This window comes from Saimiri boliviensis, chromosome 14 (assembly GCF_048565385.1).
Source record: "Saimiri boliviensis isolate mSaiBol1 chromosome 14, mSaiBol1.pri, whole genome shotgun sequence".
Lineage (NCBI taxonomy): Eukaryota > Metazoa > Chordata > Mammalia > Primates > Cebidae > Saimiri > Saimiri boliviensis.
Window position 1 is genome coordinate 33,944,626 of NC_133462.1, and position 23,409 is coordinate 33,968,034.

General features: G+C 51.5%; 1 protein-coding gene across 11 annotated transcripts in view; it reads left to right on the top strand.

Annotated features, from left to right (window-relative positions):
* The window catches only part of CACNA1A (calcium voltage-gated channel subunit alpha1 A), a 416,980-nt gene that overhangs the window by 327,012 nt on the left and 66,559 nt on the right, over positions 1-23,409 (top strand). For all 11 annotated transcript variants that reach the window (XM_074384539.1, XM_074384541.1, XM_074384546.1 and 8 more), the window contains 5 exons: positions 8,814-9,277; positions 11,717-11,855; positions 13,928-14,057; positions 21,704-21,763; positions 22,864-22,970. In XM_074384539.1, coding sequence (XP_074240640.1) covers positions 8,814-9,277; positions 11,717-11,855; positions 13,928-14,057; positions 21,704-21,763; positions 22,864-22,970 — 900 coding nt within the window. The remainder of the gene's footprint in view (positions 1-8,813; positions 9,278-11,716; positions 11,856-13,927; positions 14,058-21,703; positions 21,764-22,863; positions 22,971-23,409) is intronic.

The following is a 23,409-nucleotide window of genomic DNA, read 5'->3' on the forward strand; positions in this document are numbered from 1 at the left end:
CAGGTTGGATTGCAGTGGTATTGGTCATTTGAGAGATGAGCAAGATGTCCTCTCTAAAACAGAGACCAATGATTCTTAATTACTCATGCAATTTTTCTCCCACCTCGGCCTCCTGAGTAGCTGGGAATACAGGCGTGCACAACCATGCCTTGCTTGCTCTTGTTACTAATATTACTATTGTTATCAGCCTTCTTATTGAAGGAGGCAAAGTGACAGGGACAGAATGTCTCTCCCTAACAATATGCCAGGAAGTTTTTGAAAGGCAATAGTAAACACTGGAGATTACAAGAACAGCAAAGCCTCGTTGTGAAAAGCAAGGGCTTTGGGGCAATTGGTCAGATTCCTGTCCGGTCACTGCCAGGCTGTGTGACTTTCAGAATGTCCCTGCTCCTCTCTGGGCTTCCATTTCCTCATCTGTAAAATGGGCATAAAAATAGTAGCTACTGGCTACTTTGGGTGTAAGATTGAGTACATGTGAAATGCTTTGAGCAGTTCCTAACTTACAGCAAGAGGTCAATAAATGTTAGCTATTTTTTTTTTTTTGTAGAGTTACGGGGTCTCACTATGTTGGCCAGGCTGGCTGGTCTCAAACTCCTAGCCTCAAGAAATTCTCCTACCTCAGCTTCCCAAAGTGCTGGATTTACAGGCATGAGATACAGTGCCTGGCCATGTTAGCTGTTGTTAATATGAGTATTATCAAGTACTCAATGAATGCTATTTTAGCGGTAGTAGTAAGCACTCTATAAGTGTCAGCTAATACTGTTACTAATACTCTCATCAATAAACATAAAAAACAATAAGGACCCAGCTTGCCCAAATCCCACAGATGGTTCCTGCTCCCTCTCTTCTTCAGGGGAAGAAAATATCTCCCCACTTTCACCCTCAAAGCCCCAGCTGGCCAGACCCCTATTCTGAACAGAAGAGCACTGCTAATTCCATTTTGTTCTTGTAGTTATCTTTTGAGACAGAGTCTCAATCTCTCACCTGGCTGGAGTGCAGTAGTACCATCTTGGGTCACTAAAACCTCCACCTCCCAGGTTCAAGCAATTCTCCTGCCTCAGCGTCCAGAGTAGCTGGGATTACAGGCGTGCACCACCACGCCCAACTAATGTTTGTATTTTCAGCTGAGACGGGGTTTCACCATGGTGACCAGAATGGTCTCGATCTCTTGACCTCATGATTCACCCGCCTCGGCCTCCCGAAGTGCTGGGATTACAGGCGTGAGCCACGGCGCCCGGCTGCTAACTCCGTCAATAGACACGTCAAACACCCTGACCGGGAGGGGCACTATTCATTTGGCTGATAGAGAGGTTCTAAGGATCTTTGGAAATAAAACTTCACCGAGATTCATGCCCCTTAAGAGAAAAGAAAATCCAAGATCAGTCATTCCTCTGCTTTAAAAAAAAAAAAAATGGCAAAGATAAAATTTCATTTGAGGATATAAAATCATAAAAAGACATTTTCGTTCTCCGCTGTGACAAAGCCAGCGGCCTTCAGAGGTCTGCCTTGTGCGTTTTTCCTTCCCTCCAGTCGTTCCTTGAGGCTTTTTGCAAACGTACCGTGGTTTTCATCCTCCAGCATACTGATAATTATTTTTTTTAGAGACACGGTCTCGCTTTGTTACCCAGACTGTAGTACAGCGGTGCAGTCACGGCTCACTGCGGCCTCAACTTCTTGGGCTCAGGCAGTTCTCCCACCTCAGCCTCCTGAGAAGCTGGGAATACAGGCGTGCACAACATGCCCGGCTCATCTTTTGTATTTTTTGTACAGACCGAGTTTTGCCACGTTGCCAAGGCTGGACTCCAACTCCTGGGTTCAAGTGATCCTCCCACCTCAGCCTCCCAGAGTGCTGGGATTACAGGAGTGAGCTACCTTGCCAGGCCGATCGTAATTTTTTCCTTTTTGCTCACTTTGTCTTTTCCTCATTCCTACCTTCATCTCTCCTTCCGTGGCTCATCAGTAGGCTGATGCACCTTCTATTTCATACGATTCGATCGCTGCTGGCCCCAGATCCCCCATACCAGGTGGCCAAGCCCAGTGGCCCTGCAGGGTGGACAGAATGAGGGTGGAACTCTCCCAGACTCTCAGCAAAAGTCGATGGACGACAGAGCTTCTGCCTCTCTCTGGCAGCCAGGCAGTGCCTCCTCCCAGCCTGTCTGGGTGCAAAGGGAGCTTTTGCCAAGACCGACCTGCTCCACCCTAGAATTTTTATCTCTACTGTTCGAATCCTAATGCCACCTGCATCCATCACCATGACAACCCACTCTCCCCAAAAGGAACAGGAAGAGAGATGCTGGACTTTTTTTTTTTTTTTTTTTTTTTTTTGAGACGGAGTGTCGCCCTGTCACCCAGGCTGGAGTGCAATGGTGCAATCTCTGCTCACTGCAACCTCCACCTCCTGGGTTCAAGCAATTCTCCTGCCTCACCCTCTCAAGGTAGCTGGGATTGTAGGCGCCCTCCACCACACCCGGCTAATTTTTGTATTTTTATTAGAGATGGGGTTTCACATCTTGGCCAGGCTGGTCTTGAACGCCTGACCTCGTGATACACCGGCCTCAGCCTCCCAAAGTGCTGGGATTACAGGCATGAGCCACTGCACCTGGCAGTGCTGGACTTTTCAGTTCCACAGTTTAGCCTGCATGGGGGGCCGGGGTGCTTAATTCTTAAGCACTCTAATTCTGTGGCACCCCTGATGGGCCCTAGTTTTTGTTCCTGTTGTTGTTTGCTTTTAGAAACAGTCCTGCTCTGTTGCCAAGGTTGCAGTACAGTGGCACAATCACAGCTCACTGTGGCCTCAAACTCCTGAACTCTAATTGTCTTCCCACCTCAGCCTCCAAAGCAACTGGAACTACAGTCTCGTGCAACCATGCCCAGCTTTGCTTCTTTCTCTCTCTCTCTCTTTTTTTTTTTCTTAGAGATGGGACCTCACTATGTTGCCCAGACTGATCTCAAACTCCTGGGCTCAAGCGATTTTCCTTCATCAGCCTCCCAAAGCGCTAGGATTACAGGCGTGAGCTGCTATACAAAGCCACCCCATTAAAGCGTCTAAAACCAGAAAGCCCAGCTCAGCTGTTTTCCAGCCGGCTGACACTGGGCAAACGAATTTTCCTCTCTGAACTTCTGTCTCCTCTGTAACATGGGGCTGATTGCTACACCCATCTCAGATGGTGATGGTTGCAGGGATGAAATGAGTTAATACGTGAAGTCCTTAAGACAGTGTGGTGGGAACAGGAGGAGGTGAGCAATAAGCAGGGGTTGCTGTTGTTATCACCCCCACATAATCTGATCTCCGGGTCTGTTATCCTCCACAGAAGGATGCCAATGTTATTAGCTGGCGCGAGAACGCCATGCAGAGCAGATATTATGCAACTGGCCACCTACCCCAGGCAGAGACGATGCCAGATCCAGGGGCGAAAGGGGAAAAGGACCCAGCTTCAAAGTTCTCTCCCCCTTTTGAGTTCTCCTTGGAGACACTTTGGAAATGAAACCTCCTGGAAGTTGATATTAGACCTCTGCAGGCTGAGTTTGTTAAAATTTCCCAACAAACAGCCAGCAGAAACTCTGTGAGGAGGCAAGAACAAGACAAAACAAACGTTTGCAGATCCTTTTCCATCCACTCTTGGCAGAGGGCATTCCTCTGAGAAAACGCCCCCACGAGTTTCTCCGTGGCCTCTTGAGTCGGTGGCCAAAGGATTGAGGTTCTCTTTGAAATTGTCACTTGACTGGGCCTGCTTTTTGGTAGGGATCTCTCTCTCTGTCTTATATGTGTATCTATACAGGGACAGGTATAATGACACTTTGTAATCCCAGCACTTTGGGAGGCCGAGGCAGGTGGCTCACTTGAGCCCCAGGAGTCCAACACCAGCCTGAACAACATAGTGAGACCCTGTCTCTACAAGAATTAACAAAAATAACCAGGCACGGTGGCATGTACCCGCAACCCCAGCTACTCGAGGTGGGAGGATGGCTTGAGCCCAGGAGTTAAAGGTTGCAGTGAGCCATGATCACACCACTGCACTTCAGCCTGAGCAACAGAGCAGGACCCTGTCTCTTAAAAAAAAATTATTATACACACACACACACCATACAGATGATGAGAAAATACTCTCAGCCAGGTTTTCATGTGATACACATCTTCTCAAAAAGTATCATGGCCGGGCGCGGTGGCTCACACCTATAATCGATCCCAGCACTCTGGGAGGCTGAGGCAGGCAGATCATGAGGTCAGGAGTTCGAGACCAGCCTGGCCGACATGGTGAAACCCCGTCTCTATTAAAAATATGAAAATCAGCCGAGCGTGGCGATACGCACCTGTAGTCCCAGCTACTCTGGAGGCAGAGACAAGAGATTCACTTGAACCTGGGAGGCGGAGGTTGCAGTGAGCCGAGATCGTGCCACTGCACTCCAGCCTGGGTGACAGAGTGACACTCCATCTCAAAAAAAAGCAAAAAAGCATCACAAGCAGGTTGGAATTCGAAATTTCTTTGTGGACTAAGATGTTGGGGAAATGTTGGTTTAGAATGTACCTGATTTAGACCAGGCCTGTAATCCTAGCACTTTGGGAGGCCAAGGCCGGCAGACCCCTCGAGGTCAGGATTTTAGCCTGACCAATGTGGCGAAATCCCGTCTCTAATTAAAACATAAAAAAAGAAATTACCTGGTGTGGTGTCACATGCCTGTAGTTCCAGCTACTCTGGAGGCTGAGGAAGGAGAATCACTTGAACCTGGGAGGCAGAGGTTGCAGTGACCTGAGATCACCAGGATAGTGCATTATACTTCAGCCTGGGTGACAGTGAGACTCAAGATACATAAGATAAATGTATTTTTATTTATGTATAAATGTGTATATTTATAAATATATGTAAATATATATTTATATATAAATATAAATATGTATAAATGTATAAATATATAAATATATTTATAAATATAATTTATAAATATACACATTTATAAATAAAAATATATTTATAAATATACACATTTATAAATATATTAAATATTTAATAAATATTTATTAAACTCATGCCTATAATCCCAGCATTCTAGGAGGCTGAGGCATGAGAATCACTTGAACCCGGGAGGTGGAGGTTGCAGTGAGCCGAGATCCTGCCATTGCACTCCAACCTGGGCAACAGAGTGAGATTGTCTCAGAAAAAAAAAAAAACTATTTATTAAATAGTTTTAAATTGTGTATGTATGTATATATATATGTTACAAAACAAGTGATATTTGTATGTTTCCAAAATATAACAGCAGTACAGGCGTAGCATAGATGTTCCCATTGCCAAAGGCAGAAATGACAAGGAATAAAGAGGTCACCAGTCCTGAGCAAGTGCTAAATTCAGGACGACAAAATCCCATTAGGTTTCAAGGCCTGAGAATAATCCTCAGTGACTCTCAGCTCATTAACATACTTAGCTCTCAGAGCCAGACTCAATGAGGTTACCACTCCCCTGTTACGGGTCAGGAACTGGGGCTAAGTAACTCACTGGAGATTTTGTGGCAAAGAAGTTCTAAGAGCATCACTTCAGTCTCCAAGATATGCACAAGGTTCTACTCCTGTTGTCCCAGATTTTTAAAATGAGGGAACCCAGGCTCAGAGAGGTTAAGCAGACCACACAGGGCCACGCGGCTCATTATGTTGCTGGGGCTTCGCCAGGTATAGGGACTCATGCCTGTAATCCCAGCGTTTGGGGAGGCTGAGGCAAGAGGATCACTTAAGCCCAGGAGTTTGACACCAGCCTGGGATATACTGAGACCTCATCTCTGAAAAAAAGAAAAATTAGGCCGGGCAAGGTGGCTCATGCCTGTAATCACAGCACTTTGGGAGGCCGAGGTAGGTGGATCATCTGAGGTCGGGAGTTCAAGAGCAGCCTGACCAACATAGAGAAACTCTGTCTGTACTAAAAATACAAAAATAGTCTGGCGTGGTGGCGCCTGCCTGTAATCCCAGCTACTCAGGAGGCTGAGGCAGGAGAATTGCTTGAACCCGGGAGGCGGAGGTTGCAGTGAGCCAAGATTGTGCCATTGCACTCCAGCCTGGGCAACAAGAGTGAAACTGTGTCTCAAAAAAAGTAAAAAGAAAAAGAAAAATTAAAAAGTTAGCCATGCATGGTGACCTGCCCCTGCAGTCTCCAGCTACTCAGGAGGCTGAGGTGGGAGGATTGCCTGAGCCTGGGAGAGGAAGATTGCAGTGAGCTGAGATCACACCACTGCACTACAACCTGGATGACAGAGTGAGACCCTATCTCAAAAAAAAAAAAAAAAAAAAAAAAAAAAAACCTTGCTGAAATTCGAACCCAGGTCACCCTGTCTTCTCAAACGTCACTCTATGACCCACTCATGAAACTGAGAAGGGCAGAAAGGTGCTTGGACCTGCCCGTTTGCCCTGTGTGGTCTCAGAGACGCAGTAGAATTGCCCCGGCTGCTCCTTCCGGGAAGTATTCATAGAAGCATCCCACTTACCTACTTTGGTCTGAAAATAAATTAGCTTGTCTCTCTTCTGCGTACTAAAAACACCATGGGTTTTTGCAAGTTAAAATGCAAAAATAAAATGAGGAACATGATGCTGATAGTTGAGCCAGTGGAAAGCCCTCTAGGGAAAGCCAGCCTATCTGTCTGTCTCTCTGTCTGTCTCTGTATGAATGTACATAGGTATGTATGTATCTCTCTGTCTGTCTATTATTTTCAGGCAGACTGTGGGAAGCCAGGGCTGTGTTTTCCAGGAGTCAGTAGTCCAGAAGGCATCAGATGGGCTGCAGAGTGAGTCTCTGTCCACGTGCAGATGGCAGGAGGCAGGGCCCAGGTGTCCATGACCTGGAGAGGCAGGGGTTGATGGGAGGTCTGAGGCTGTGGGGTCTCTCCTGGGGCCTCAGTATCCTCGTCTGGATAATGGGGGCATTCTGGCCAGGCATGGTGGCTAATGCCTATAATTCTGGCAGTTTGGGAGGCTAAGGTAAGTGAGTCACTTGAGGCCAGGGGTTCAAGATCAGCCCGGGCAACATGGCAAAACCCCACCTCTATTGAAAATAGAAAAACGCCGGGCACGGTGGCTCAAGCCTGTAATCCCAGCACTTTGGGAGGCCGAGGCGGGTGGATCACGAGGTCGAGAGTTCGAGACCATCCTGGTCGACATGGTGAAACCCCGTCTCTACTAAAAATACAAAAAATCAGCTGGGCATGGTGGCGTGTGCCTGTAATCCCAGCTGCTCAGGAGGCTGAGGCAGGAGAATTGCCTGAACCCAGGAGGCGGAGGTTGCGGTGAGCCGAGATCACGCCATTGCACTCCAGCCTGGGTAACAAGAGCGAAACTCCGTCTCAAAAAAAAAAAAAAAAAAAAAAAAAAAGAAAATAGAAAAACAAGCTGGACGTGGTGGTCCGCACCTGTAATCCCACCCATTCGGGAGGCTGAGGCATGAGAATCACTCAAACACAGGAGGCAGAGGTTGCAGTGAGCCAAGATCCTGCCACTGCACTCCAACCTGGGGACAGAGTGAAACTGTCTCAGAAAAAAAAGAAAAGAAAAGAAAATGGGGGTATTTGTTCATCATTTGACAGTAAGTTACCCAGCATCGACTGTGTGAGAGGCCCTGCACTAGGCAGTGAAAACTCAGCTATGAATAAGAAAGTTAAAAACAGACTGGGCATTGTGGCTTAATGCTTGTAACCACAACATTTTAGGAGACTGAGGAGGAAGAATCATTTGCACCCAGGAGTTTGAGACCAGCCTGGGCAACATAGTGAGACGCTAGTCTCTACAAAAAATTTTAAAATTAGCCACTCATGGTGGCATGAGCCTGTAGTCTCAGCTACTAAGAGGCTGAGATAAGAGCATCACTGGGACCCAGAAGTTCAAGGCTGCAGTGAGCTGTGATCCTGCCACTGCACTCCAGCCTGGGCAACCGAGTGAGACCCTCTCTCAAAAAAAAAAAAAAAAAAAAAAAGGCCAGGCACAGTGACTCATACCTGTAATCCCAGCGCTTTGGGAAGCCCAGGCAGTGGATGACTCGAGGTTGGGAGTTCGAGACCAGCCTGGCCAACATGGTGAAACCCATCTCTACTAAAAATACAAACAGTTAGCCAGGTGGTGGGGGCAGGTGCCTATAATCCCAGCTACTCGGGAGGCTGAGGCAGGAGAATGGCTTGAACCCAGGAGGCGGAGGCTGCAGTGAGTCGAGATCGCGCCACTGCACAACAGAGCGAGGCTCCATCTCAGAAAAAAGAAAGAAGAAGAAATAAGATGTTGGGGATTTGCGGAAAACTGTCCTCAGACACGTGAAGGTCTTGATCTCTTAGCAAGAATTGAACAGGCCCCTCTCAATTTCGGGTGCCGGAGGGATCTGGGACATGACTTCTTCGTGACCAGATTGTACCCTTTCCTTTCCTTTTCTTTTTTTCTTTTTTTCTTTTTTTTTTTTTTTTTGTGACAGAGTCTCACTGTGTCACCCAGGCTGGAGTGCAGTGGGACGATCACGGCTCACTGCGGCCTCAGCTTCCTGGGCTCAGGCAGTCCTTCTGTCTCAGCCTCCCAAGTAGCTTTGACTACAGGCACACACCACCACACCTGTAAATTTACGCATTTTTTTGTGTAAAGACGAGGTCTCCCGACGTTGCCCAGGCAGGTCTTGAACTCCTGGCCTCAAGCGGCCCTCCTGCCTCGGCTTCTCAAAAGTGCTGGGATTACAGGCGCGAGCCACTGCGCCCAGCCCAGGTGGTGCTCTTGAAAGATGGAATCTCGGCTAGGGTCCGGAGCCGCTGCCCTTTCTCCTAACTCGGGTATTGGTTCTTTTTCGTTCACTTGCCTTCTTCAGAGAGAACCAGGGTTCTGGGGTCCCTGTGTGTGGCCCCAACCTGTCAACCACACGGCCGATCCAGCAGGACCTGGGCCGCCAGGACCCACCCCTGGCAGAGGACATCGACAACATGAAGAACAGCAAGCTGGCCACGGCGGAGTCGGCCGGCCCCCACGACAGCCTTGGCCACCCCGGCCTGCCCCAGAGCCCGGCCAAGATGGGAAACAGCACCGACCCCGGCCCCACGCCGGCCGGCCCTGCCGTGGCCACCAACCCCCAGAACACCGCCAGCCGCCGGACGCCCAACAACCCGGGGAACCCGTCCAATCCCGGCCCCCCCAAAACCCCCGAGAACAGCCTTATCGTCACCAACCCCAGCGGCACCCAAACCAATTCAGCTAAGACTGCCAGGAAACCCGACCACACAACCGTGGACATCCCCCCGGCCTGCCCACCCCCACTCAACCACACCATCGTGCAAGGTGAGACCCTCCGCCCTCACACGTCGCCGGGCAGGGGACCCGGTGCCCCCGCAGCCAGAGGCTCTGCTGAGTGACCCTGGACTGTGACCCCATCTCTCCGGCCTCAGTTTCCTCCCCTGGAAAATGGGCGTAGGTGTAGTTTCCCACCCCAGAGGGCTGTAGAGGGTTCAGTGAGATCTTCTGTGCGCTGTGCCTGGCACGGAGACGTGCTCAATTGGTTAGGCCTCCCTTCCCTTCGGGGAGCCAGGAGGCCACCCCATTTGAGGAACAATGGGGTTCTTTGATGGAAGCTTTAGGGGGATCAGATGATTGATTCTGTCGGCCCAGCACTGTCCAAAAGAAACGTAACACAGGCCACATGCATACGTCTGTTTAAACTTTCCTGTCACCACATTTAAAAGGGGCAAGGTGTGCTGGCTCATGCCTGTCGTCCCAGCGCTTCGGGAGGCCAAGGTAGGAGGATTGCTTAAGCCCAGAAGTTCAAGGGCAGCCTGGACAACAGAGAGAGATCCCATCTCTACAAAAAAATTTTTACAAATTAGTCGGGCACGGTGGTGCGCGCCTATAGTCCTGTCTACCAGAAGGCAGAGGTGGGAAGGTCACTTGAGCTCGGGAGTTCGAGGCAGCAGTGGGCTGGGATTGTGCCGGCGCTCTAGCCTGGACAGCAGAGGGAGATCCTGTCCAAAAAAAAAAGGGAAGGAGGGAGGGAGGGAAGGAAGGAAGGAAGGAAAAAACAGAAACAGGTGAAATGAACTTTAATAGTTCATTGCGTTTAGCCCGAAATGTTGTTTATCCAAAATATTATTTCAGCCTATCATGAATATTTTTAAAATTATTAACAAGATATTTTACATTCTCTTGTACTCAGTCTTCAACATCTGGTGTGTTTTTCGTTTGTTTGGTTTTTGGTTTTCGGGTTTTTTTAGAGACACAGTCTGGCTCTGTCGCCCAGGCTGGAGTGCAATGGTGTGATCTTGGCTCACTGCAACCTCCGCCTCCCAGGTTCAAGCAACTCTCAGGCCTCAGCCTCCCAAGTAGCTGGGATTACAGGTGCAGGCCGCCAGGCCTGGCTCATTTTTGGTATTTTCAGTAGAGACCGGGTTTCACCGTGATGCCCAGGCTGGTCTCAAACTTCTGGCCCCAGTGATCTACCCGCCTCAGCCTCCCCAAGTGCTGAGATTACAGGTGTGAGCCCCTCACCCCGCCTCTGCTGGGTGCTTTGTTCATTTTCAACACATCCTACATTGGACTCGCCACATTTCAAGGGCCCAGTAGCCACTTGGAGGCAGTAACCACCCTGTGGAACGGCACAGATCTAGACTCCCGGGGCAATGGCAGTTCTTGCCCCTGTGAGATCAGGATCAGAGAAGCACTGAGGAGTTTACAGATGAACTGCTGGCCAGGCGTGGTGGCTCATCCCTGGCACCCCAGCACTTTGGGAGGCCAAGGCAGGAGGATCGCTTGAGGTCAGGAGTTCGAGACCAGCCCGGCCAACATGGTGAAACCCCATCTCTACTAAAAAAATACAAAAATTAGCCAGGCATGGTGGTGCCTGCCTGCAATCCCAGGGACGCAGGAAGCTGATGCAGGAGAATCGCTTGAACCCCGGAGACGGAGGTTGCAGTGAGCTGAGATCATTGCCATTGCACTCCAGCCTGAGCAACAAAGTGAGACTCCGTCTCAAAAAGAAAAGGAAAGGTGAACTGCTGAGTGGTTGATGTCTTAAGTTCCTGTAGTGTCAGTTCTGTGTGAGAGAGGTTCATGGGTTTGCTGGATAAAGGCTTTCCATGGTCCTGAGACCTAAGTTCCTAAGATCTTGTCACTGTGCCCATTTTATAGTCGTAGGAACTGAGGCTCAGAGAGGCTCAGCTTGCCCGTGGACACATAAGCAGGCTGGGCTGCAGAATGGAAGCTCCGGAGGCTGGTGGCTCCTCCCCGCCAAATCAAGAGAGGGGTGCTAATGGGGGCGAGCCCTGCGGTTTATGGGAGGTGTCAGTATTTCCATCTGTTCAATGGGTCTCTTGGCACTCTCCCTACTGCCTCCAAGTGAGAGTGTGAAGGTCCAAGAAGGACAGGGGCAGGTCTGTGTTAAGATCCCACAAGGGCCCCACGAACTGAAGGCTGTGGAATGGTAGACAGCAGGCTCTCGGGGGCCAGTCCGCCTGGGTTCCAAATGCCAGCTCTGCCACTTCCCGCCGTGTGACCTTAGACAAGTCACTTCACTTCTCTGTGTCTCCATTTCCTCATCTGTAAATGGGGGATCCGAATAGATCAACCTCAGGGCCACGCGAGGGTTTAGTGATGTCAGGAGATGCCTGGTATACAGCAGGCACTTTATAAATGTCAGCCACTTGTTGCCCGCCCTGGGAGTTACACGGAGTTCCCAGAGACTTGTGGGAAATTGTGGAGGGCGCCCTGTGTCGGTTCTTGTCCCAACAGTGAACAAAAACGCCAACCCAGACCCACCGTCAAAAAAAGAGGAAGAGAAGAAGGAGGAGGAGGAAGACGACCGCGGGGAAGACGGCCCTAAGCCGATGCCTCCCTATAGCTCTATGTTCATCCTGTCCACAACCAACCCGTGAGTACGGCCCCCAGCAAGGGCCGCGGGACCTGGGGCTCCCACCAGGGTGGCGGAAGTCGGGCCAGAGAGAGGGCAGTGAGCGAGCGTTGACCACCGCGAGTCCCAGGGGACCTCTGAACAGGCTGGAAACGGATGCTCCTTCCCTAAATCACATGCAATGATTTGTCACAATATACCGACTTTGTTGAAAGAGACCCCCTTCCTGCCATCCACTGGAAAATCATTGTCATACATTCCCAAATCTATGTTGTATGTGATATAAGAGGCACCCTCCCCAAGCCGGGCGCAGTGGCTCACACCCACAATCCCAGCACTTTGGGAGGCCGAGGTGGGCGGATCATGAGGTTGGGAGTTCGAGACCACCCTGACCAATACGGTAAAACCCCGTCTCTACTAAAAATACAAAAATTAGCCGGGTGTCATGGCACATAGCTGTAGTCCCAGCTACTCGGGAGGCTGACGCCGGAGAATTGCTTGAACCTGGGAGGTGGAGGTTGCAGTGAGCCGAGATCACGCCACTGCTCTCCAGCCTGGCAACAGGGCGAGATGCCATCTCAAAAAAAAAAAAAAAAAAAAAAAGAGACATCCCTCCCACTTAGAAATGGCTGAATTAGGTTGGGTGCGGTGGCTCACGCCTGTAATCCAAGCACTTTGGAGGCCAAGGCGGGCGGATCACCTGAGGTCGGGAGTTCAAGACCAGCCTGACCAACATGGTGAAACCCCATCTTAAAAAAAATAAAAAAAGAAAGAAAGAAATGGCTGACTTGTGCAGTACGCAGCCTAAACAGCAGCATATGGCAGCCCTGAGACCTGAACTCTGTTCCTAAGCCCGGCTCTGTAAGGGTTTAGATTCTGGGCGGATGGTCTTTGAGTTCGCTGACTTTCTATCTTGGCCATCTTTGAAATGGATAGATTATTGAGGGGAGAAATCATTCCCGTGAATGTCACAGTAGCTCAGAGGTTGTCTTAGAATTGAATGTCTCCCAAGGATACGTCTTGAAAGCCTGACCCCTCAAAATGCTTCTTGACCGTGAGGAATCATGGCGGATGACATGGGGGCAGCAGCTTTCTGTAACCTGCCTCTTGGCAGCTCATCCTGGGTAGTAATACATCAAAATAATTTTAAATTACTTTTCTATTTGGTTGACTTACCTATTTTACTAAAGAAACGCTTATGTGCTGTTTACTCTGTGCCAGGCACTATTCTGAATGCCTTAAAACATTTTTTAAATTTATCTGGGATCATTACCATGCTTAGCTCCATTTGACAGATGAAAAAACTGAGGTCCAGAGAGGTGAATTCACCCACCCAAGGTCACACAGCAAGCCAGTGAGAGAGCTGCAGTTTGAGCCCAGACACGGTCCCTGGCATCCTTGTTGTTAACTACTCAGCTCTGCTGCCATTCACACAACCTTATGACCTATTTACTATTGGCTCCACTTAAGAGGTTAACTGGCACATCCCGTTGGCACATTCAAGGCTCTGATAGGGCCTGCAATTCTTAATTTCAATAACTAACTTTTCGGAGCCCCTGTCATGAGCCAGGCGTAAATTAGCTCTTTCGGGTCTCACAATTTTGTGAAGTAAACACTAGTATCATGGCCATACACATGAAGGCACTGACGCACAGAGAGGACAAGTAACTTGCCCAAGGTCACACAGCTAATTTTTAAATAAAGAAAGAAATCTACTTAACATTAGAATTAGACATAAAATGACCCTGGGACGTTTTATATCAAAAAACCTTTTTATCTCCTACAGAATTAAGGACCGTATTTCTTCAACCCAGCTTGGAAATCGAGATATTTCAAGAGGGTCTTTGGGGAGTGATAGGAACTTTGCTAAATAGGACGTGTGGATGTCTTCTCTCCCCAAGATCTCCTCTGCCTTCTTGGGGTTCCGGGACCCAGAAAGGTCCCCCACCTGGAGGAGCTTAATAGTTTGTTGTGTATGAGGCCTTCGGGGTTGGAGCTCTCAGGCAGTGGTGGGTAACCTGAGATTATAGAAGAAAAGGGTGTGTGAGCCTGTGGTCTGAGTGGACCTCTGCACGCGCTTGTGTCTCCAACAGCCTTCGCCGCCTGTGCCATTACATCCTGAACCTGCGCTACTTTGAGATGTGCATCCTCATGGTCATTGCCATGAGCAGCATCGCCCTGGCCGCCGAGGACCCAGTGCAGCCCAACGCGCCTCGGAACAACGTGAGTCCTGCAGAGCGCGCCCCTTCCTAGCCCGGCTCCTCTGCCTCAGGCCACTTTCTCCTGGATCCAAAATGCTCCTAGGTAGGGTGGGATGTTGGGGGCGCCCCCAGGCATAGCCCTTACGGCTGCTGTTTGAGAAGGGGTGCTCTGATGCTGTGGGGATGCTTGTGGGAGCAAGACTGTCCTTGCGGCGGTGGCTCTGTGAGCCGGGAAGGGAGGCGGCAGCCCAGAGCCACTGGTGCTGAAAATTGCTGGATTCTCTAAAGGAGGCGTGAGACTCGCAGGGTGCGGATGTTGCACATTCTTTGGACGGAATAGGGGGGTTACTGGGGCAGGGGCGGTGCTCAGAGCTGCTCCCCTCAGCAGCCAGGTCTAACCAAGTAGGCGTTTCCCTTTGGATAGGAAACTTTGAAAGAAACAACTATTTGGTTCAGAAACGCAGCCTCAGCTTTTAGCTTTTTGGAAAGCGAGCCCCTTTCGGGTTGGAGGGTCTTTTGACAACCCCTGTTAACTGAGCACTTGCTGTGTCCCAGGAAGAAACTCAGGTACTTAGCACGTAGTATCTCATTTAATCCTCACAATGCCCCACCCCAGCCCCCACCCAGGCATCCCTATTTGACAGATGGGGAAACTGAGACTGGGGGAATGAGGGAGTGGTGGGTGTCCCGTCCAGGGTCACACAGCAGAATTCCAACTCTGCATCCCCCAAAGCTCCCACTGCTTCCCCCAACTGTCTGCATTTACTAATCACCTACTGTATGCCAGGGATGGGTGTGTGTAGCCTCTTTGAGTTCCAACAAGCAGGAATAAGGGCATGCTTGTGGTTGAGATGGGGAAACCAAGGCACCAGTAGACAAGAGTGTGCCTCAGCCATGGGCTGCAGGCAGAGACAGGCTTGACCCCAGGGCCTGGTGGAAGCCGCCCTCGTGACTCCGATTCCCTCCCCGGCTCCTCCCCCATCCCTTCCCTCCCAACCCAGAGCCAAAGAAGTGTTTTCTGCTGGTCTGAGCCTCGGCTGCCCTAGCTAAGTAGGTTAAGACCCAGGCAAGGCTGGCGAGCCTCATCCCTCAAGCCCGCCCCCAGCTTACCATGCACTTTCCCTGCCTTCCCAGGCCTGGCAGGGCCCCCGGGGACCCGCTGGGGGAGATGGAAGGGAAATGAGAACGCAGCTCCCGGAGGAAGCTAGAGCCGGTGCCCGGCGTCCTCCCAGCCGGCCCAGTTGCCTCTTGAAGCCTGGTTTCCCCCAGAGGCCTCCAGGAGCCAGGCCTGGCGGGAGAGGGGGTGTCCCAGGAGGGGTCCACAAGCCCCCTGCTGCCTCCAGGAGGCTGGAGAAGGCATTGCCTCCGACTGGGGGGGGGAGGGCACAGCCTGGAAGATCCAGGGGGCACAGCAGCTCCCAGGGCTGAAGGAGATCTAGGCAGCAGCCCTCAGACCAGCCCCCAGGGAGCGTCTGCAGGGTGCTCAGCTCCCGCCCCACTCCCTCGTCCACCTCACAGTCGAAACTTCTCTGCAAGAACACTGTGGCCCCATAACGTTCACACCACGTAACCACCATCCAGGGCAAGAAATAGAACAAAAACGCCCCGCACGGCATGTGCCTCCTGGATCCCTGCCCCCACCCCCACCGCCTGCCTTCCCTCTAGAGCTGCCGGGGACACACTCTGGAGACATTTTTGGTTGTCACGACAGGAGGGGGGAGGTGTTCCTGCATCTGGTGGGTGGAGGCCAGGGGTGCTGCTCAGTACCCTACGATGGCCAGGGCATCCAACCCCAACTGTCACAGAGCCCAGCTTGAGAAACCCTGTCTTAGAGGTAACCACGACCCCAGCTTCTGGAATGAGCATTTCTCAGCTTCTCTCTTTTTCCCACCTGCACAGGCTTTTTTTTTTTTTCTTTTTTTTTGAGACAGAGTTTCACTCTTGTTGCCCAGGCTGGAGTGCAGTGGGACAATCTCAGCTCACCGCAACCTCCGCCTCCCGGGTTCAAGCGATTCTCCTGCGTCAGCCTCCCAAGTAGCTGGGATTACAGGCGTGCGCTACCACACCTGGCTAATTTTGTATTTTTAGTAGAGACGGGGTTTCTCCATGTTGGTCAGGCTGGTCTTGAACTCCCGACCTCAAGTGATCCGCCTGCCTCAGCCTCCCAAAGTGCTGGGATTATAGGCATGAGCCACTGCACCCAGCCTTTTTTTTTTTTTTTTTTTTAAGAGACAGTGTCTCTCTCTGTCCACCAGGTGGGGGGGTGCAGTAACGTGGTCTCAGCTCACTGCAGCCTCAACCTCCCCGGCTCCAGTGATCCTCCCACCTCAGCCCCCCAAGTAGCTAGGACCACAGGCACGCACCACCACACCCAGCTAATTCTTTTAATTCTTGTAGAAACAGAGCCTTGCTATGTTGCCAGGCCAGTCTCAAATTCTTGACCTCAAACAATCCTCCCTCCTCAGCCTCCTGGAGCTTGGAATCCCAGGCGTGAGCCAACACACTGGCCATTTCGTAAAAACTAGAATTTATTTTGGCTCTTCTACAATATCCAATAAATGAGACATTTCTATGCTTTCCTTTGTCACCCAACGTTGTATTCACACTACATGAGTGCAGTATTGCTGTTGGAGTATTAATGGGCGTTCATTCGTTCTTTTTTTCTTTTTTTCTTTTTTTTTTTTGAGACGAGTCTCACTCTGTCTCCCAGGCTGGAGTGCAGTGGCGCAATCTCATCTCACCACAACCTCCGCCTCCTGGGTTTAAGCGATTCTCTTGCCTCAGCCTCCCGAGTAGCTGGGATTACAGGCACGCGCCATCACGCCCGGCTAATTTTTGTTTTTTTTTTTTTTTTTTTTTTTTTTTTTTGAGACGGAGTTTTGCTCTTGTTACCCAGGCTGGAGTGCAATGGCACGATCTCGGCTCACTGCAACCTCCGCCTCCCGGGTTCAGGCAATTCTCCTGCCTCAGCCTCCGGAGTAGCTGGGATTACAGGCACGCACCACCATGCCCAGCTAATTTTTTGCACCTTTAGTAGAGACGGGGTTTCACCATGTTGACCAGGATGGTCTCGATCTCTTGACCTCGTGATCCACCCGCCTCGGCCTCCCAAAGTGCTGGGATTACAGGCTTGAGCCACCGCGCCCGGCCTAATTTTTGTATTTTTGATAGAGACGGGGTTTCACCATGTTGGCCCAGGCTGATCTCAAACTCCTGACCTCGTGATCCGCCCACCTTGGCCTCCCAAAGTGCTGGCGTGTCAGGCGCGAGCCACCGCGCCGGGCCGCTGGGCACTCTTTATGATGCTGTTTTCCGATTCTCTGTGTGGCATGATGTGTTATCGATCCTCCTGTTGATGGATGTTTGGGTGTTTCTGAGTTTGAACACTGTCCTCAACGTGTTTCCTGAGTCACCTGGACCAGAATTTCTCCAGGAAGCCGGATGCAGCGGCTTACACCTATAATCCCAGCACTTTGAGAGACCAAAGTGGGAGGATTGCTTGAGGCCAGGAGTTCGAGACCAGCCTGGGCAACATAGTGAGACCCCCCCCATCTCTACCCCCCAAAAAATATTTTTTTTTAATTAACCAGGCGTGATGGTGCCCACCTGTGGTCCCAGCCACTTGGGAGGCTGAGGTGGGAGGATCACTTGAGTCTGGAAGGTAGAGGCTGTAGTGATCCGTGTTCATGCCACTGCCCTCCAACCTGGGTGACAGAGTAAGACCCTATCTCAATCCATAAATACAAATTCCTCCAGGGTATAAACCAAAAGCAAAGTTTCTAGATTATAGAATTTGCAAGTGGCCAGCCTCAGTTAATGCAGCTGGAATGTTTACTGGACAGTAAACACAGTGACCCTTTTGGAGGTGGATGCAGGTGGATCCCCTGAGGTCAGGAGTTCGAGACCAGCCTGGCCAACATGGTGAACCCCTGTCGCTACCAAAAATACAAAAATTAGCCAGGCGTGGTGGCGCATACGTGTAATCTCAGCTACTTGGAAGGCTGAGGCATGAGAACCATTTGAACCCAGGAGGTGGAGGTTGCAGTGAACTGAGGTCGTGCCACTGCACTCCAGCCTGGGCAACAGAGCAAGACCCTGTCTCAAAACAATCAGTCAATCAATCAGTAAAACACAGTCTCGGGGCACCGTAGCTCACACCTGTAATCTCAGTACTTTGGGAGGCTGAGGCAGGCGAATCACCTGAGGTCAGGAATTCAAGAGACCAGCTTGGCCAACATGGTGAAACCCTGTCTCTACTAAAAATACAAAAAAATAACTAGGTGTAGTGGCATGTGCCTATAATCCCAGCTACTCGCGAGGCCGAGGCAGGAGAATCGCTTGAACCCAGGAGGCAAAGGTTGCAGTGAGCCAAGATCGCACCACTGCACTCCAGCCTGGGCAACAGAGCGAGACTCCGTCTCAAGAAACAAAAATGAAGACAGCGGTCCTTGCACCTGCAGCACGTGGGAGCGCCTGTTCTTCCCCGTCCTCTTCAGTACTTGGTGCTCTCCTGTTTCCTTGGGCTCCTGGGCCGGGTGTGGAGTGAGATCTCACTGGGGTCTTGCTGTAGACATTTCCCTGTAATGAATGAGATCAAGCACTTAGAAATAGGTCAGAAAGATCTAACTATTAGGACTACTTGAACTGAATTTCTTGGTCTTTTGATTTCCTCTTGTATACCTTATTAAGTGCTCCAGAATTAGAGTCACCTGACCCCCTGGCCTGCCCTTTCCTAACTCTCTCTCTCCTTTCCTTTCATTCATTCCTTTAGTAAGTATTTAATAAGCAACTACTATGTGCCAGGTACTGAGCTAGCTGGGGAGGATTGACAGGGTATAAGACAGTCGCTGCACTCCCAGAGCCCACAAAGCATCAGGCCTTTGACCAGCCTATGCCACTGCCTGGTGCACCTGACATACTCCCCCAGCACCATCCCCTCTGCCTACCCAGCTCCTTCAAGCCAATCCCCTTGAACCAGCCCCTCCCTCGCGGAAGTCACCCCACCCCGACCCCAGGCACCCTGGTCTCTAATTCCTCTTCAAGCACCACACATAACAAAAATATATGTTATAACCACACGGATCACAGAGTCCAGCTCCTGCAGGACCCAGCACAGCCCCAGCTGTTCATGCATCCATTCAACAAACATTTCTTGAGCACCTACTATATGCCTGACCCTGTATTATAAGCTAGAGATGCCATGGTGACAGACAGACATCCCTGTCCTGTGGGGCTGACGTTTGGGTAGGGGAGATGGAGAATGAGATTATCAGTGACTATAACACATAGTTGTTTGGGGAGTGATAAGCGACTGGGAGTGTGGCAGACAGAGGGAAAGAGAGGCTTCATAAGGGGGATCTCAAGCATCAGGAGATGGAATTTTGTTTTGTTTTGTTTCGTTTTGTTTTGTTTGAGACAGTCTCACTCTGTCACCCAGGCTGGAGTGCAGTGGCACAATCTCCGCTCACTGCAGCCTCCATCTCCAGGGTTCAAGCAATTCTCCTGCCTCAGTCTCCTGAGTATCTGGGATTACAGGTACATGCCACCACACCTAGCTAATTTTTTGTATTTTTAGTAGAGATGGTGTTTCACCATGGTGGTCAGGCTGGTCTCAAACTCCTGACCTCGTGATCCCCCTGCGTTGGCCTCCCAAAGTGCTGAGATTACAGGTGTGAGCCACCACGCCCAGCCCGGGAGATGGAATTTAAACAGTCAGCCAGGGACGTCCTCACTGGGAACGTGTCATTTGAGCTAAGTCATAAAGGAGGAGAAAGAGGGAATCACATGGGATGTGGGGAAAGCATTCCGGAGAGACGGAACAGCCCGTGCAAAGGCCCTGCGGTGGGAGCATCTCAGGCCACAAGAGGAAGTCAGCAAGGGGGAGAGTGAGAGGAAGTGAGGTCAGGGATGTGACTGGGCAGATCGTGCAGGGCCTTGAGGGCCTGGGGGAGGCATTTGGCTTTGATCCCTGAGTGAGGTGGGAGCCATGGAGAGTTGTAAGCAGAGGCAAGACTTTCGTGACTGGAGTGTTCACAGCGTCCTCTGGTGGCCACGGTCGGTAATGCTCAGCCCTTGCTGCTTCCGGGTGGATCCAGTTACCCCCACCCCCACCCCAGACAGTTTTTGGCTCTTGTTACCCAGGCTGGGGTGCAATGGCACCATCTTGGCTCACCACAAACCTCTGTCTCCCGGGTTCAAGCGATTCTCCTGCCTCAGCCTCCCGAATATCTGGGATTACAGGTGCATGCTGCCATGCCCAGCTAATGTTTGGATTTTTAATAAGAGACGGAGTTTCATCATTATTGGTCAGGCTGGTCTCGAACTCCTGACCTCAGATGATCCGCCTGTCCCTGCCTCCCAAAGTGCTGGGATTGCAGGCATGAGCCACCACACCTGTCTTTTTTTTAGTTTTAGACAGAGTCTCCATCTCCTAGGCTGGATTGCAGTGGTGTGATCTCAGCTCACTGCAACCTCAACCTCCCAGATTCAAGTGAATCTCATGCCTCTGTCTTCTGAGTAGCTAGAATTACAGGCACACGCCACCATGCCAAGCTCATTTTTGTATTTTTAGTAGAGATGGGGTTTTGCCATGCTGGTCAGGCTGGTCTCGAACTCCTGACCTCAAGTGATCTTCCTACCTCGGCCTCCCAAAGTGCTGGGGTCACAGGCTTGAGCCACCACACCTGGCCAGTGTCCACCCCCTGTACCTACCACCAGCCAGACACCAGGCAACACACCCTCATCTTTATGCCCGGGTGACACCAGATGTGTGCTGTGGTGTGTCCTGGAAAGGGGCTGGGCCAGAGAATGTTGTTCGTCCAGGAGAAACATCGGGCCTGGAGAGGGGGACGGGAAGAATTAACCTACCCTGGCAGGGGCCTGGCCATGAGGCAGGAAGAGATGTGGTGGCAAGGGGTTGGCCCCAGTGTTTAAGAAACCACGTAGCACCGGGCATGGTGGCTCACACCTGTAATCCCAGCACTTTGGGAGGCCGAGGCAGGCGGATCACTAGGTCAGGTGTTCAAGACCAGCCAGAGCAACATGGTGGAACCCCGTTTCTACTAAACATGCAGAAGTCAGCCGGTCGTGGTGCCATGTTCCTGTAACCCCAGCTACTTGGGAGGCTGAGGCAGGAGAATCACTTGAACCCAGGAGGCGGAGGTTGCAGTGAGCTGAGAGGGCACCGTTACATTCCAGCCTGAGAGACACAGTGAGACTTGGTCTCAAAAAAAAAAAGGAAAAAAAAAAAAAACCACAAAGCAATGATTTCTCGTCCAGGACACCCAGGAAAGCAAGGGTATCGGGGGATTAGATCCATCACCAAGAGGGATACAGTCAACCCTGAACTTTTCTGGGGCCGCCTCTAATTCTCGGTAGGGCTTGGGGCAAATTTTAAAAGGCGCCTTTCCCATGGGTCAGCGAACCGACCTAATACAGGGATTTCTGTTAGGATTTGCTGCCATCTGCTGGACAGTTTCATTCACCACACACAAATCTGCGCTATAGAAGAGACGGGAGCGGGCAGCGCCCGCCCTGCCCAGCCAGTATGGCAGCTGTGTCTCCGCCCCTGGGTACAGGCTTCGCTCCCCAGTGGGCAGTCGTTCTTTCACTGGGGCTCTGCTGGAACGGGCCAGTAATCCAGTGCTCTCTTGCTTTTAACCCCTGCAGGTGCTGCGATATTTTGACTACGTTTTTACAGGCGTCTTTACCTTTGAGATGGTGATCAAGGTGAGCGCACGTGAGAAGCGAGAACGTGCAGTATCGTTTCGCTTTGTTTTTTCAAGCCTGGCAGAGTGGCTCATGCTTGTCATCCCAAAACTTCAGGAGGCCGAGGCGGGCAGATTCTTTGAGGTCAGGAGTTCGAGACCAGCCTGGTCAACATGGTGAAACCCTGTCTCTGCTAAAACTACAAAAACTAGCCGGGCGTGGTGGCTCATGCCTGTAGTCCCAGCTACTCGGGAGGCTGAGGCAGGACACCTGCTTGAACCGAAGGCTGTAATGAGCCAACGTGGAGGCTGCAGTGAGCCGAGATCATGCCACTGCACTCCAGCCTCGGTGACAGAGTGAAACTATGTCTCAAAAAAAAAGTGCAGAGAGCCAGAGTTCCAGGAGATTCTGAGCCTTCAAGAATGCCCCCCTCTAGAGGAGGAGTCTGCCAGAGGATTAGAAATGCCGGGTGTGTTTGAGGCTCAGCGAGGAGGCTGGTGTGGCTTCGCAGAGTGCGAGAAGAGGGGAGACGAAGGGTAGAGATGAGGACAGGGAGGTGAGGAGCACCTTGTGCAGGGGGTCACAGACAGGGCTCTTTGGCTTTGACTTTAAGTGAGGCGAGAGCCATAGAGGGTTCCGAGCAGAGGAGAGATTTGACCCAGGTGTTCACAGGTGCCCTCTGACATGTGTAGGAAGCAGAGGACCTGGGAGCAGGTGATCACACTGGTCCCCATGGACGATGACAGGGACGGGATCAGGCTGGTGACCAAAGAAGAGGTGAGATGTGGACAGATTCTTGGAAGGTTCTGGAATCAGAGCCGGTGAGCTTTGCAGGTGGAGCCAATGAGGGATTTGGGACAAGGAGGCATCAAACAGGACCCCGAGGTTTGAATGTCAGAGCCGGCAAGCCGCAGCTGCCTTCCATCAGGCAGAGGGGCCGCCTCTCATGGAGCAGGGGCTCTCCACTCCTACCCAGAGTCCTCTGGCCACTGCCCATCCCTGCAGGAGGAGGCCACCTCATTGGCTTCCCTGCCTCTCCCCGAGAGGCTAGGGAGTGGGTGGCAACACCCCAGGGTGGGGATCAGACAGGGGCTCTGAGCACCCTCTCTTCTCCCCCGCAGATGATTGACCTGGGGCTCGTCCTGCATCAGGGTGCCTACTTCCGCGACCTCTGGAACATCCTCGACTTCATAGTGGTCAGTGGGGCCCTGGTAGCCTTTGCCTTCACGTAAGTCTCTTCGCAAGGCCTCCACTCGCCTCTGTTCCCTCACCCCCCGGCCTGGGGGCCACCCATCAGATCAGGGGACATGGTCTCAGGGTCCAGGGACGGGGTGTGTGGGCTCTGGGGACAGGGGAGAGATCAGCATGCCACCAGGAAGAGCTTCGATTGGCTTTTTGCATGACAGCCGTGGAGGAAGAAGGAGAAGGGACCCCCCCCGCGCACCTTCTACCTCCTCGCACAGCAACGGGCCTCGGCCACGTCCCCAGCCTCTTGCTGCGCTGCTTCCCGTAGACTAGCCTCGCCGGAACATGTCATTCCCCAACGGCTCCACACGCGCCGCCCGAGCCGCTGTCTCTTTGGGGAGTCCCTAAAGAGACGATCAGGAAATGAATGTGCATGAGAATTCTGAGCCCTCCCTGTGCCCGACGGCCCCGTAGTTGTAGAC